The sequence below is a fragment of the Cyanistes caeruleus genome, chromosome Z (assembly GCF_971803275.1).
Source record: "Cyanistes caeruleus chromosome Z, bCyaCae1.hap1.1, whole genome shotgun sequence".
Classification (NCBI taxonomy): domain Eukaryota; kingdom Metazoa; phylum Chordata; class Aves; order Passeriformes; family Paridae; genus Cyanistes; species Cyanistes caeruleus.
Genome location: NC_141732.1, coordinates 42,351,602 through 42,367,830, shown reverse-complemented (window position 1 = coordinate 42,367,830; position 16,229 = coordinate 42,351,602). Strand labels below are relative to the sequence as shown.

Below are 16,229 nucleotides of genomic sequence, written 5' to 3'. Positions count from 1 at the left end.
CATGCAGTAATCTTCATTCATACTACCTTGTTTGATTATTTCTAGTTTTTTAACTGTACACATTTCCACAGACATCCATTTGAGGAGTTTTGGAATACAGTTCTTAATACAAATCTCTTAGGAATAACTGTTGTATTGATTTAATTATTTTTGCTTGAGATATCATCATTCAGTAGGAAAATGGAAGTCTGTTGGAGCAGTTTGCAGGAAATGGTAACCTCTACCATTAAACATAACCCTGACCCAGGCAGGCCTGGCTTTGAAGGGTTAAAAAACCTGTAGGCTAACTTGAGCATCTCTAGAGAAAAAGATATTCTCAAACCAAGAGGTAAAATTTCATCACTTACAGACTACTCACCATGTGTAGCAATGTGGAGATGTACATTGAAATCTGTGTGGACTCTTGAAAAGAAAATGTGACTTCTCCTGGAGTATAATCAAGTATTTCTGTTTAGGACTAAGAACATACAGGATAATATTCAGGTGCACAAGCTGGAATTTACTTCTCTTTGGTGCAAAAGCATTCATTACTTTTCCCTGTTAGAGTGTTTCTTACTCCCAAATACTTAAATTCCCAATGGGAAATGAAATTGATCCATTTTATTTAAGCAAATTGTGTGGATTTATTTTTTTATTCTCCTATAGGAAATTCACTATTTGACCTGTACTTTAATAACAACAATAGCACAGAAGCTAATTCCTTCTGGTTTAAAAGAATGTCACTTCTCTTTCTTTTCTTAATGTGGCTAAATAAAATGCAAATCTAAGTAGTATGGCTCATGTTAAATTTCCTGTTGTGTATTTTTTTCCCCAGGAAAATAAATCCTAGTTTATATGTTCATATACAACGAAACGAGGCCAAAAAATCTGTCATTTGTAGCTTGTTTTCACTTGTAACAAGCTGGCTAACATTTACTAAGGAGCTCATAGGTGACGTATGATTACCATTTTATGTTTTAGATAATGTCTAGAATTGTGACATTAATACAAACATTCATCATTATTTGATTGTCAAGGATTTATAAGGCTTGTAGTGAAATAGCTCTTGATTAACAGTTTATCAGTTTATCAGTGAACAAATACAATTTCAAAATATTTATTGACCAGTGGGAAAAAGCTACAGTCATGGTACAGAAAATTCCTCTTTTCCCAGTGTGTATAGCTTCTGCACAGTGCTCTGGAGCTGCCACTGCCAGATGTGGACATGCTTCTTTTGAAAATAACAGTATCACTATTATACACAAGGCTCTGGATTATTTGTTTCCCCACCAGAAGAACATTGTGTGTGGGCGGATTACTGGCATTTCAAGGTCTGTGCAGAGTCTGGGAAGCTGGATCCTACTGTAAACAGAGCAACAGATGAGAGTGGGAGCAGGGAGGGGCATACATCTCACTGATTATTTTAAGAAGACAAGTTCCAAGAAACTCTGAACTCAGATGCAGGACAAAAAGTTTAAACAGATCTTGGAGTTTTCAGGATAAATGTGTGCATTTTTTAATGAAGAACTCAGAATCTGAGCTAGTGTATGACATAAGAAACGTTTTGTTGCAGTCTGTGCACTGACACAAATAGTTTCTGAATCTATCTCTTAGTGGTCTGATGACCTTTTCATATTAGGGTTTCCATGTGCACCATTGAAAAATGCAAAGTTCCAGCATCTCCATTACCATTTATTATATTAGTAAGGATTTTAGTTATGGCTCTTTTTGCCTTTGCAAATACTTAAGTACAGTATAGCCTGTTTGGAGGTTGAAAGCATGAGTGTTTGTGAGATGACCTGTAGATAAAAATTTCTTCATTTTTCTGCTTCTGGTTCATTTACAGGTCCTTCAGCAGCTTTTAAATCACTTCCGAAAAAATAAGGATAAAGTTCTTCTTTTCTCCTTTTCTACAAAGGTGAGCTCCATGTGATTTTTATCAGTTAACTGCAGCAGTGAGTTCTGAAGCATGAATCTGAAAGTTGACACCTTGTCAACCACATTTCCTTATTGCTTATACTGTGAGGAGTAATTACGAAGACAGAGTGCTGTACCACAGGCATATTGAAGCCTTATTTTACCTCATGATAAAAATGGTGATAGCAAAAGAAGTTTAACACTCTTCTGCTTTCCCTAGCTGTGTTCAACTGCTATGTCTTAAATTAGAGCACTGTCACAGCTCAGTATGACTGCCATATCATAAAACCTTTGTGTTAGTGCCGAAAGTTAAGTTTCCTCATTCTGCTGGCATTTGATCATCGTCATCAATGAAACTTCAATTCGTGCTACATTAGCTGATTTGAACTTAAAACTATCTAATTGGAGCAAGACATATATGTACATTTTACTTTTAAGGTACTTGCTCCTTGGTTTCCTTATTGGGGAATAACATGTTTCCTGAAATAGCACACTCTATAGTATTGGTGCTTTTTATTTAAGTATTTCTAATCATAGTACTAAAAGCTATTTAAAAAAATAGTAATTTGAGTGGTAGTTCAGGAGTCTTAAATGGTTTCTTTTTTTTGGCTTTAAGAAGGAATGCAAGTTTAACGTTAGGATGCAGTAGTAAAGTTCTCATGTGTCTTAGGCCTATGTTTTATGACATCCAGTACCACCAGACTAGTTACTGCAGTCTCTTTCACTCCATGCTCCTGAACTCTGACTGTGCACTCTGTACTGGCTGTGGGGCTTATTTACTGTATTTCAAGTAATTGAAGCTTGCTAAGGTGGGAGGAAGCTGCTTAAATTAACTGCCTGCTGACTGGGTTGTATTGAGGACAGTTAGAGATGAAACAGGCAGCCAGGGTTGGATGATGGAGTCAGATTTCAACAGACTTTAATCACTTTGAGTGCTGTAGAATCATGACTGAAGAGAATCACGAATGTTGATATCAAAATGGCAAAGATTTACTGTTATTAGCAATGGATGGTGTACTGAAAATATATTTGATAAACATGGCCCCTGTGATCATGTTTAATTAAAAGATGCTATTAAGTACTTCACTTTTTCTTTTTTTCTTCATTTTTCCACTCAGTTGCTAGATGTGCTGGAACAGTACTGCATGGCATCCGGGCTAGATTACCGAAGACTTGATGGAAATACAAAATCAGAAGATAGGATCAGAATAGTGAGGGAGTTCAACAGCATTCAGGAAATTAACATATGTCTTGTATCTACAATGTAAGAAAATTTAACTTGTCATTTGTTTAAATATGTCTGTCTAGTGTAAAATGGTTACTCTGCATTTTTCTTGCTGAGTGTGTAAGGGATTACTTTTTGAGAAAGTGAAAGTAAGTATAGACTTACTGCTTTGGTCTGAAGCTTCTTAAAATATATAGACACCTTCTCCCTTCCCCCTTCCTGCTTCATGAGAATTTCTAAAATCAGAAAGAAGTAGATCTTCTGGATCCTAGTTTTAAATTTCTGGTCGTTGTAGGTTTGAGGAAACAGTTTTAAACACTATTATTATAACATTATTATTATGTCATTATCTACAAAAGGCCTTTAATTTTATTGTAGACAGATTCAGCTTCTTGTGTTCTACTAGTAGAACTAGCAAGTGAGTGTGAACATGAAATGCCATATTGAACTGGAAAATTCTCTCACTATTACTGCACTTTATTAATCATGTCAATTAGCTAGCATGTCTATTTAAAATGTTTCAACAAGGACTTTGATTGTCCTTTTAAAATGTATTTACCTGTCAGATTTGCTTTATGATGGATAACAAATTATTTTGAAGTAGATTATTATGTTCAACTAAAGTTATTGTTACTACAATGACTGTTTATTTGTTTTGTTCATGTTACTTCCACAGTTCATCTTGGATAAGTTTTTTACTGGGCAAGGGCAGAAAAGGAGCAAAGAGAAGTTTTGCTCCTTTTGCCTCCTACCCAGAGGGGAAAATTCAGTGAAACTTGATAAAATATTGTTGAATATACAGTCACTGTAGTTCTTCTTCACTGGAAGGGGGTATGATGGAGTACACACTACCTCTATTTAACTAAAGTCAGATGTCATCTTAAAGGCTGTTGCAGGTGGATGTCAGAGCAGTCTTCAAATACTCTTGTTTAGGAATAGGGTTGTGAAGAGATTTGTGATACTGGTCATGTACATTAGCTTGTTATCTGTCAACTGTGGAATCTGGCCATTGGCTTCTCCAAGACCTCCATGAGTCCATACCCCTTCTCCCTGAAGAGAGAGGGAAATTTCAGAATCTGTAGCATTAGGAAGGACTAATTTTTGCTTCAGTCAGTACTTTAATCATAGCCATGTTAGTTCTCTTTCATTAATTTACATCAAAATAAAAGTGAAGGTCAGCTAAACAGAGAGGACTTTCTCCTGTTTTGAAAGCTTGTGTATAGACACTAGTGAGCCTTATCTGCCTGCTGATGGTGCTGGAGAAAATTCTGGTTTTTGATAGTTTTACTTACCTTACAAAATATGTGAAAGGAACAAACCATAATGGAATTACAGTCAATATAACAAGTGTCTTGTAAGCAAAACAGAGGGTGCCGTTGTTTCCCTAGTTTATTACAGATAACAGGAAGTGATCTCTTTTCCTTGCTTGATTCACAGTAGTGGAAACATCTTTACAGTTGTAATCCTTTGGAAATTAAAAAGTGATTTATCTTCTACTGTACAAGAGATTTAATCTTTCCTCTCACTCAGGTTTCAGGCATATGTACAATAATAATACTCTTTAGAGTACATTCTGTGTTTTTCAATACAGAGTACATTGACTGAATTGGTTCATACTCTTCTATCTGTATCTTCTTGCAAAGTTTCTGATGACTGTTCTGTGTAATCAACTTATATGTGTTCTGAAGGTCTCATTACTCAGAGAGCCAAGTGTTGATTTTCACTGAAAATACTTGTGCAGTCTTTTGGATGTGTAAGTGCATTCTGCATAGGATTAATGCATAGGACTCTGCATAGTAATCTTGAGACTGTCGTTATGTTCACTGGCACAATTAACATGCACCTTATAAAACATAAAGCACCAATCAGAGAATTAGTGTAGCAGTGATGATCCTTTAATCATCTGTTAAATTTACAGTGTTCCTATTTTATATTCCTTTTTTTCCAAAATGTTGTTTCTCCCTGAATTTGCGTATATATATATACCATAGAGTTTTGAGATTTGACCTCAAGTTTTGCAGTTAATATTGGTACCAAGCATAGTCATATGGCTATCCCTAATGCTTTTATTGACAGCTGTGATTAATATAGCTTTATGGATAAATATATTTTATAGGTGTTAAGAGAAAGTGTAATTGATTTCTTCAGAGCTTGTACATTTCATCAAACCATTGGTTCATGAATTTCAGGTTGAACACTAGGGAAAAATAAGTATACCCCTGTTGGAACTTCTAAGTCTCATGAAGTAATACCTGTTTGAGAATACTTCAGTCCTGCACTGGTGTTGGAAAATGCATGATTATTTAGAAGAAGAGAAGAGAAATTTTAGGCATGCTTAGAAACATTAAAATAATTCCTGGAGTTGGTGTAACTCGACAGGAGAATATCAAAGATTTCAATACCAGTGATGCTGCTTAGCCATAAGAAGGGAAACTATATGTACAGCACCAAAGTCAGCACAGTTCTGTCCTGTCTTAGTGTTCGGGAATAAATAAAAGCAGTAAGTATGCCTGCCTTTAAATCAATCTTTCTGGAGTCTCCTGTTCTAGTCTTTCTCTAGACTTATTCTGTCGGAATTGTTAATGAGAATCTATTTCTGCTTCTTAGTTTTCTTTTATGTAAAGAGAAGTGTCTAGAGAAATTTGTAGGTAGTTTTTATCATGAAAGGTTGAATATCCACTTCCATTCTACCTGCAGCATTCTCTATTACTGTCAATTAGTGGACTGCTGTTTGTTACATTTTCCTTTTACAAGGCTTTATTTAGCTTTAATTCTTTCACAGCAATGTTTTGAACAACTTTTAGTGTGCATATGATAACATTCAAAGAACTTTCTGCCACAAAATCTCTCTGAAACAAAGAGCATAGAAACTTCAGAAACCTAGCTTGGTAAACAGAATTATATTAAGCTTTATAGAACCTTTACTAATGTAGTATTGTTCTGTACCTTTTGAAATATTGAGTTGTGCAGTTTTAAGGAAGACGATCTTCTGAAAACTGTTCTTTTTTAAACAAAAGTTTCTTTATTTAAACCATACCATAATAATTTGCATGTACCAAATTCCAGTAATAACTAGCATCTAGTTAAAGTGAAAAGTAAAATGGAGGACATAACTTACAATGCACAAACTACTGCATTTCTTCTGTCTGTGAAGGATATAGGAGCAATTATTTTCTGGTTTGGACTAATTCAATTTTTGGGTCATACCTAAAAACATTGAAAGATAAAATTATTATAAAGCTAGGTATCCTGGTTTTTTAATTTTTATGGACAGCTCATGTTGATTACATCATGACTTACATTTCAGTTGAACTGCAGGGTTGGTTTGGAAAGATGAGAGGCTTACTAAAAATGAGGGGTTTTTTTATTAAAAAGAAACACACTAAATTACAAAAATACCATAATGTATTCTAAAAAAAAAGAACCCAACCCAAATATTGTTGTTCAGTATTTCACAGTTTGAGAATCTGAATCTTCTGGAAACATCCATTAATATTAGCAGGTTTCCATATCCCCTCCCTTTCCAGATAAAATTAACCCAAAGCTAGACCTTACTTAGAAGGAAAAGGCCACACCTGTGTTTATGTTGACATGGATTCCATGAAAACCAAAAAGTGGTGTGACTTCATAAGTTTTTAGTTTCTGTCTCCATTCACTCGTATACCTGAAAACGTTACCTTTTTCGTTGACTTCAAACAAACAAAATTTAAAGTAATCTGTTAAACCAGGTGCTTGTTAAATTAAATGGGATTGACTTTTTCAATTTTGCAGTACCTCTTTCAGAAACATAACACACTTGAAGTTAGTGATGCCTATGCCAATGTGAATAATTGCTTTAATTGTTTACTTAATAATAGTATTTAGCATGTGCTTGTGTAGCAACTTGTCTCTCGTACGATAATTGGTTGAGCCAGTCAAAAAAAAATTTGAGTATTTGCTTGCTTTGCAGCTGGATGAGAAGCAGTGTTTTCCTCACTTTTGCTCTTGTCAAATCATTCATGTCTGCACATGCCAAACTCCAAGTAACTGAGCAGTTTTTTTGGGTTCAGCAGTTAGCTGCCTCAGGTTAGATATATGTTCAGTATCTTCTCTGGCTTGCAGATTTTACCTGAAAACACTCTACAGCTGTTGAGTGTTACAAGATGATGCAGCTGGTGCTCCTGTGACTCCTAACCTCCAGAGCAGACGCATTTCTGCTGTGACTTTTTTCCTTTTAATGACAGATCCAAATGTTGATCACATGCAGCTGTGTGGCCAACTGCTTTTTTAATAGCTGAGTAACTTGCTGTACAAATACACTTGTGTCGGTTGTTAGTGCTTACAGGTATGACTTACCTGAGATTGTGACCATCTTAATGGAAGCTGCATAGCATTGTTGTCAAAAACTGTGTCCTGGGATTAGAGGGAGTAAAATTTCACTTGTAGTTTTTCTGCTTCCATAATGTTAACTGGCATAAAACTGGTTTTGAATTTCATTATAGTATTTGAGGGTGTTGTCTTGTGTAAGACTTAATGGGAATGAAGTAGGGATTTTTACTAGGTAAGTTGATAGCAGTTACTTATGACTCAACTGTTCATATAGTCTGTAACAATCCTAATATATAGATGATAAAACTGCATTTTATGGCAGTGGTTATTTGAGTACTTGGTGGTTATTAGTACAATAGCAAATTTGTACAAAGCTGTACTGTACTGTTTTCAGTATCTTTAATGTGTTTTTTTTTAAGTTGGGGAAGGGTAGTCAAATACGGACCTAATACAGAACTATCTAGTTGCAGGTTTTTTCTATCATATAGTTCTGGTTTTTTATTTTTGTTTTCAGGGCTGGTGGACTGGGTCTTAATTTTGTTGGTGCCAATGTTGTTATACTGTTTGATCCTACATGGAATCCAGCAAATGATCTTCAAGCTATTGACAGGTACACTCTGAAAATACAGAACTTGATCCATGTTGTACTCTTGCATTCATTCTGTAATCCGACTGTTCAACTATAACTTTTCCTCAATTAAGAATTTTTTTACATTGTCTGATTCATCCACAAGACAATAGGAAAAGTCCAACTTAAATTAGCTTTTAGCTCTTTTGGGATTATTTTTAACCCTAAATTTTGCAATTTATTTTCCTTTATTTCTTTTTTGTGGCAGTGAGCCTAAAAAAACACAACAAAAATTCCTTGTAGTTACTATAACTTTTTGCGATCTCTAGAATATGTGTGTGTAGATGACATCTTTCTTGTGTTTTTAATGAAGAATACATTGTAGTTGACCCTAGTTCAAATCATGTTTTGAATTCCAAAACCCTAAAAGACACAGGGCCTCTTTTTGTTCTCTTCTGCTTCACTGTTGTGGAGATTAGTGTCTTTTTAGCACTCACATCTATCTCTGATATTATGGTTTTGGAGTATTTCCAGTAATACAGATTTTTCTTTGAAGGCTTTTTGACTGTAGGATATTTCCCTAGGAATCCAAGGCAGACCTCTTAGTAGCTAAAGTAAAGAATATTAAAAATCTATAAAAAATATTAAAACCATATAAAAGTGTATTAAAAATTCAGTAGATTTATGTACTTTTCATGAGCAGAAATACATTTGTTTCTGTTATCTCATGCAATTATGTAATTCTGTTTTAAGGGGCTTTCTGATTTCTAGGATGTGTTTGGTGCATCTGTTCTAGAGAAATATATCAGAAACATACATTGGGGACTATCAGAAACATGTATTGGGGACTATCTTTGAAGAATCTTTGTAAGATCATGTTACTATGAATTGTTTTAGGCTCCTGTGAGTTTTGTGGAGTATAGTCTATTAGAAGTCTCAGAATTTACCATTTGAATAAAACCGTGCCAGTTCATTAGCTGTTTTTATGATGTTGTATCTTGTAAAGTGATTTATAAAGTTAAGAAAGGACACCTCCAAGTAATCCACGGGTTAATTCCTGTAAAATGGAAATAGGAGAATATTTTGAGAAGAAGTAGATGGAGACATGGAGGGAAAAAAAATGCCAAACAGACCTGAGATAAATAGAGTGGATATGTTTTCTGGAGAGGTAGGAGGCAGTTTTTGTGTTATAAAATGATGAAAAAGTTTTTTTAAACTGGATAGACCTGGGGAGAAATATGAAATACTAAAGGAAAAGGAAAGGAATTGCTGAGTAAAATTTGGAAAAGTAAACAACCCAGTCAACATATGCATGGTTTTGAATAGTCCTGTTTTATTATAATGCTTTTATATATTTAGTTTGCTTATTGTTTATTGCTACCCCTAAGAGCTCTCTTTTCTTAGACTCTTTTTAATGTCCTTGCCATATCCTTGCAGAGCTTATAGAATTGGCCAACACAGAGCTGTTAAAGTGTTTAGATTGATATCCTTGGGAACTGTGGAAGAGATGATGTACTTGCGACAAGTTTATAAACAGGTAAAGCTCACAAACTGTTTAAATGGGGACCTCTTCCTAGAAATTTCAGGGAGTGAAAGCTAATCTAGCCTATAGTAAAATTGTAATTTACTTTGCGTCTATGGTATATGATGTTAGCTTACTAAGCAAAGGTGCATCATTTTAGCAATTGTTAAAAGAATGGAACAGAATTATCTTTGTAGTCAAGTTTTCCTGTAACTACTGACAGTTTAATTATGCAATGTGCATTATTCAGGTTATACAGAGAATTGTTTTTATTTTTAAAGTACAACTGTGATAGTTGTAGTTAGTATCTGCAGCAGTCTGATTCAGGCAGCTTTTTCTCATCAAAGTCTGGAGAAAGTGAAGCAGAAATCTTGTTGATGCTATAGAAGAAAAGCAAGAAGCATTGCAACTTTCCTGATTCTATAAATTATTGTATAAAAGGAGAGGGAATTGTTGTGGGCTCTGATAAGGAGATGAGAAGTGATGCTGCTTACTGAACACTCAGCCTGGGTTACTTGTGCTTTCTAGATTTTTCGACTTGTGTTGATAGGCTTTATCATGGTTATAGCTATGACAGGGCTAATTTTTGCAGTAGCCAGAAGGGGGCATGGCCAGGGCCTGAAAGTTACTCAAATTCCACCACCTGACATTTTTCGAGAACTGGGGCAATGGTCTCCTCTGGGTTGTGTAGCATGGTGGAGGGAGAGGTTGGGGGTTTTCAAGTAGTGACCACTAAATTGGGGAATATCATTCCTAAACCATGACAGGCTTAAGTATCTAAGATAAGAGAAAGAAAAGTGTGGGGTTTGCGGAACACATACCTAGGAACTGTTTCCTGATGATATCGGAATTGAAACAAAAAATAAGCAAACTCAAACATGATCAGCATAAAGCAGGCTACGGAATAGTAGGAAACTAAAAGAAGTATGAACGTGTTTTTCTCAACAAAAGTTTCAAGTTAAGAAATCAGACAATTGATTTTTTCCCATTTCTGACATTGCATGTAAACTTGGAGCAAGGAAGAAAACCATTGGGATACAGTTGTCCTGAAGAATGCATTGCATAGAAAAGATAAAAGTAGGTCACCTCTGTGGGAGAATGATACTATATATTGAAGAAAACGTCATTAGACTTAAGGAATTATCCTAGAAATTTGGAATTTTGTCCATAAAAATGAAAAGTTGTTAATGAGTCTTCAGTGATAAGCACTTGTTAGCTGGGTTATTTACAAGGAGGAAGTTGGAGGCTGAATGAGTGGGAAATGCAGCAGTAAAGGGATTGTCATTATACTTCTAAGATCTGAATAAGTGACAAAATAAGGTTTTAAAGTCATCTGATTTCACAGAGCAATAGTCATAAGATAAATATATCCTCAGGATGATCAAATCTTGATCTGCTGTTATGTAATGAGAGTGGTTTGCATTAAGATACTACTTCTGGGAGTGTAAGAGGGACTTTTCTGTCACTTAAAGTCAGTGTTTTGTAAAATCCAGAAAGCCTTTGAGTTCTGTTTATTTTTGATAAAATTATCTAAATAAGAAAGTGGAAACTTAAGGAAAAATCAAAAGAAGTAGGTGATGGGCTGAACAGGTAATGGGGAAATTTGCAGAGATTCTGTCAGAAGCTCAGAATAAGACCTTTCAGTAGTTGAAATAATAAACTAGAAAGGCAAGTTAAATATAACACATGGTAAGTCCTAAAACAGTATTTGAGGGACAGTGGTCTGAAAACATTAAAGCTAATAGTTTAGTTCTTTAACACATCATGAGCATAAACTGTCCAGCTCTATGAACATTAGTAAGGTTTGAAAGAGTGTTCATTGCAAAGAAACTTCGAAACTTTATTGTTTACATGTACATTCATGGAAAAGCTTAGAGAGGATCCTGTTGTCTTGTGCAAAATACTGTTGAGGATTCCTTTAAACAGCAAGTATCAATAGGTGAAGTCTCAGAAAGTCTCAGGCTAAGAAAATGAGCAATAGCAGATTACAACCAACTCTATTCAATAAAATCCTAAAGAAGGGGAACCTGCTTTGTAGAGATCTTTGGAGATGGTGATCTCTTAGAAAAAGAAGACTTGGATATTGTCTGTTTGGAATTCCAAAAGGCATGTATAAGTATTGAAAGGACATATAAATCTTTTTTTTTTCTTTTTTTCTCCTTCCTCCATCTTTCTTGGTCTTTCTTTCTTCCTCCTTTTTTCCTTTTTTTTTTTTTTTTGACTTTCATTTTTCAAGTCGAATAAGCAGCAATAAACAGAGTAATTATAAGTCTGAGGGCTGGGGTTTTTTTGGCTATACTTGTATTGCTTTCCCTTATCAAGTAAATGTACAGTGCAAAGGAAGGTGAAAAAAATGCTAGTAATTTAGTGTAATGGAAGCTGAGCTGTCAAGATACAGGGGAGTGTAAGTGTTATGTATAGGGGGGCCTGATAATAGGCAACAATGCAGTAGAAGTCTTCGAATATTCTATTTTTTTTTTAATTCAATAAAGCCAAGCAGGTTCATATTATACAAAATCTATTATACCAATATCTGCCTGGGAAATTAAAACAAAATATCCTCTCTTAGGAATTTCTTCTTGTTCCAGCTAAAGCTGTGTATATAATGTGGGTGCCAGGAAATTCTGATGTGTTGTTGTAGCAAACACTTCTGAAATCTTTTGTGTTGCTCTGTTTTAGCAACTTCACTGTGCAGTGATTGGAACGGAAAATGCCAGGCGGTATTTCGAGGCAGTGCAAGGATCAAAGGAACATCAAGGAGAGCTTTTTGGGATTCATAACCTTTTCAAACTTAGGACTCATGGGTCCTGTCTTACCAAAGAGATACTGGAGGTGTGAAGTACTACCCTTTTACTTTTGGATATTAGTTTTAAATTCTTCCTTTCTTGATGAGACTTTTTGGTCATTGTTTCGAATGGAAACAGTATAAAACAGAATGGTGAAACTTAATGAATACTTGTCTGTGCAGTGAAATGAATGAATGAAATGATTAAATGATATAGGTATGCTAATTACTCATTCTGATACAGACCAGATACATTTCTCCAAATCCAAGAATGGAAAAAGCTTGGATTATAATTTTCATAAGTTTCCTATATATTTTTTGTGTAAAAACTACATTACTTATTCTTTGATACTTTCATGAAACTTTGTGCACAGATACCTTTTATTCATCAGTAACGCAGACTGACCTTTTAAGCCAGAATTCTTACCATAAAAATATCTTTTATGATCACATTAACCTCTTTAGAGTACTTTCTGCAATGTCAGTAACTGTTTAAAAAAGATGTTTGCTGCAGCTAGCTTACATTTTCAAATTTACTGCAGCTTTATTCCGTGTTTCTTTTTCTTTCCATCCTTCCCTTTATTCTGTTATTTTTCCTCTGTTAGGGATTTAGTCTGGCCCTTGCTGATTCTATTTTTGGTGCTTCCTGTGCTTGTCTTTGTGTGTAATAAAAATGGTATCTATTTATGTTATGTTTTGATTCCTTCAGAGGGAAGGACAGGTAGAAGCAGGAGTCATGACAGCGACTACATGGCTGAAGGAAGAGAATCGTTCATGCAGCTCAGAAAAGGTAAGATGTCTTTGTGGGCTGTAGACCAGAGCATGACAGGCCCCTAGTTCCCAATATTGCAGTGGCAAATATGGGCAATATGTCATTAGGCTGATAATACTTTTACCCTGTTGTTTATAAGATTTTGTTTAGGGAATTGTGGAAAGGAATACAGATTATTGAAAGCTTCATTTCTGGTTTTGTGGAACTCTAGAAAACCTGGGCTATTGTTGTAGTCAGACAATTGGAGAGTGATTCCTACCAAACTAGTGGTCTATTCAATGCTGTCTTTTTTTTTTTTTTCTTAAGATATGTAATTACATAGTGGTTTCCTTTGCAAAAGGATATTATTTTTTGTTTTCCAGCAAAGGTCAGTTTTAATAGGAGCATTGCATTTGTAGGAATGTTTTTGACTGAACGCCATGTTCAGGTACTTTAGTTTAAAGTTATTGTTAGATTGGATTGCACCAAACGACACTCTGTGAGTAAATGTCAGTATTTAATGTGTGCCCTTACACTGATCTCAGCCTCCTACTGATAATACATGATTATATGGTCATGATCTCACAAACAGCAGCTTTTTAAGCTTATGTTAAATGCTCTTTGGTAAGCAGAATTATATCAGGATTAATGTATTAATTTTAAAATGTCTCTGAGTACAACATTTTGGTATTTACTATTCTGACTTCCATTTACATGCTGTCATAATTCTTATCTCAGTAGTATGCAGTTTTGGAGCTGTGTTCTAGACTTTCATATCTTAGAAATGTTTTAAGATTGCCTGGGCATAATTTTGTTTGATTGCAGTAGACGTTGATGAATTTTAGAGTAGAATGTTAGCCCCCATATATAAGGAAGTTATCCACTGCAGTAAGATTGGAATTAGGCATGTTGCGTATACTATTAAAGTTAAATAATATTGTTGTATTTTCCTTTTTTTGTACTTTCTTGTAGTATGAACAACCAGACTGTCAAGAAGATGGAGATCCCCAGAGGATTCAGGCACAGTTAAAAAGAGAAGAAACTGATTTTTGGGATGATTTTAGTGATGATGATATTCTGGAGAGTTCTGTGAAAAAATGTGACAGAAGGAAGCCATGCAATGAAAATAATTTTGTGGTAACAAAAGGGCAGCTTTCCTTGATGCAGTGTGGATTCTCCAAATTGTTGCAGAAAGAAATTGAAACCACCAAAGAAGGAGATGACAATTTTAAGTCTCATCATTCAAGTTCTGATGATCACACTATAAGAAAAAAAATAAATTGCAAGCATGGTGGTTTTCAGAAATGTCAAACCAATGTGCCTATTTTGGAGCACAAGAAAGCTGTTCTGTCTCCAAATGGAACTGAAAAACAAGATATGCATAGTACAGACTGGCTTGGTTTATCAGGCTCTGAGGAGGAAGGGGACAGAAAAAATGAGGATCAAGGTATTTCAAAGCAATGTGATACAGTCATGGAAACTGAAAGTAGTTCTGAAGCGGATGATGACATCATCTTTCCTACCCAAGTTGAAGTACGCCAGCAACCAGTGCTTACTGAAAAAGTTGAAATACATAGCTCTACATCTGAAAATTGTGAAGAGTTAGCAAAAGAAAAAGCTGGGTTTGTATTTAAGGGAAGCAGTAGACAATTTGGATTCCACAGTACTGAGTCAAATTTCAGCAATGCCATGTCTTTTGAAGACGTCAAGAATGACATTGATTTGAAAGGAGCAAGTGACGTAAGTGATGAGTCTGATGATATTGAACTTTCCCATAATTCTGAATCAAGAAAGCTAAGAACTTCAAAGTGGAAGGAAGGATGCTCCCTTAACCATGAACTAGATAATGACTCCAAATCTTTGCTACAAGCAAAGAAGCACCACGGAAATGGAAGGGAAAGTGATTCTCAAAATATTGATGAATTCTCATCCTCTGAAGACAACTTTCCAGTTGAGAAAATTCATGCCGGGAAGCAAAGCTCTAGGTGTAAACAACAGAGAGTCAGAGTTCAGTTTGGGTCTAAAATGCTGCATCCTTTTCAAGATACCTCTGTTGCACAAATGAAGTCTATTAATTATGCTAAGCATAGAACTTATGCAAGTAAAACTGAATTTCAGCATCAAGAGAAAACAATTGAATCAATGGACAAATATTTAGGTAACTGTTAAGTTAATTTGTTTGATTTTACTGTAACTAAAGTAATAGCGTATGTCTAATTTACCACTGTCAGCAGGTTTTAAGGTCTACTCACTGTACAAGCAGGAACTGTATCTTGTAACCTTTTTTGTTACAAGATACAATAAATGCTCTGCTAAGTTATTATTTCGTAATATTTTTCTGTATCTTTCTCTTTATTAGTCTTACTTTTCTGTCTTAAGGGGTGACAGGCTGCTTTGTAATTCTTGGTTAAAGTCTTACCATCTCTTGAAATATGCTGAGATTGAAGATTTACTAAGAATTCACAAACTAAATATTTGAACTGTAAAATCTTAAGAGTCTTGACAGGGCTTTTAAATAAAATATACAGGAAAAAAAAAGTGGTGTGGGAGTTTTAAACACCATGTAGAAGACTTGATTCTGAAAGACTTAATTTTAACCACTGATGTTGCAGTCATGAAGCCATAGATACTTTGAAACATCTTTGTCCATCTGAATATAACGACCCTGAAATTCACATAGTATTAAATTAGCTGGATAAATTGTAACGATTTTTTCAACTTTAATGTAACTTTTTAAAAACTACATTGTCCTTCAATGCGAATGTATACCTTCAGAATAACCTTTCAGAAGTACCTTTGAAATAACCAACGTCTTTGTATTTTTCTCATAATGTATCAGATGGTGTTCAAGAAGTGGCATATATTCATTCAAATCAGAATGTGGTTGGATCCAGCAAGGCTGAAAATCACTTGAGCCGATGGGCAGTTCGAGACGTATTTGAGTTGAAGCAGTTTTCCCAGCTCCCTGCTAATGTAGCTGTCTGTAGTGCCAAGGTAAAGAGATATTTTTGGAAATGTCATTTTAACTTTTTTTTATCCTCATTTTTCGTCTTAAAAAAGCTCTAAAAAAACTTGTTTTTCTGTTACTGGCCACCATCGATGATAAAAGACACTGAGGATGGGAGGAAGACAACGCTCAGTTGGAAGTGTAATAAATTACAAATTACTTTGGTT

General features: G+C 34.9%; 1 protein-coding gene across 4 annotated transcripts in view; it reads left to right on the top strand.

Moving 5' to 3' along the window:
- Positions 1-16,229, top strand: part of ERCC6L2 (ERCC excision repair 6 like 2) — a 57,078-nt gene that overhangs the window by 22,491 nt on the left and 18,358 nt on the right. For all 4 annotated transcript variants that reach the window (XM_086868351.1, XM_023945003.2, XM_086868352.1 and 1 more), the window contains 8 exons: positions 1,826-1,897; positions 3,015-3,160; positions 7,944-8,039; positions 9,435-9,534; positions 12,199-12,351; positions 13,014-13,094; positions 14,028-15,213; positions 15,895-16,049. In XM_086868351.1, the coding sequence (XP_086724477.1) occupies positions 1,826-1,897; positions 3,015-3,160; positions 7,944-8,039; positions 9,435-9,534; positions 12,199-12,351; positions 13,014-13,094; positions 14,028-15,213; positions 15,895-16,049 (1,989 nt within the window). The remainder of the gene's footprint in view (positions 1-1,825; positions 1,898-3,014; positions 3,161-7,943; positions 8,040-9,434; positions 9,535-12,198; positions 12,352-13,013; positions 13,095-14,027; positions 15,214-15,894; positions 16,050-16,229) is intronic.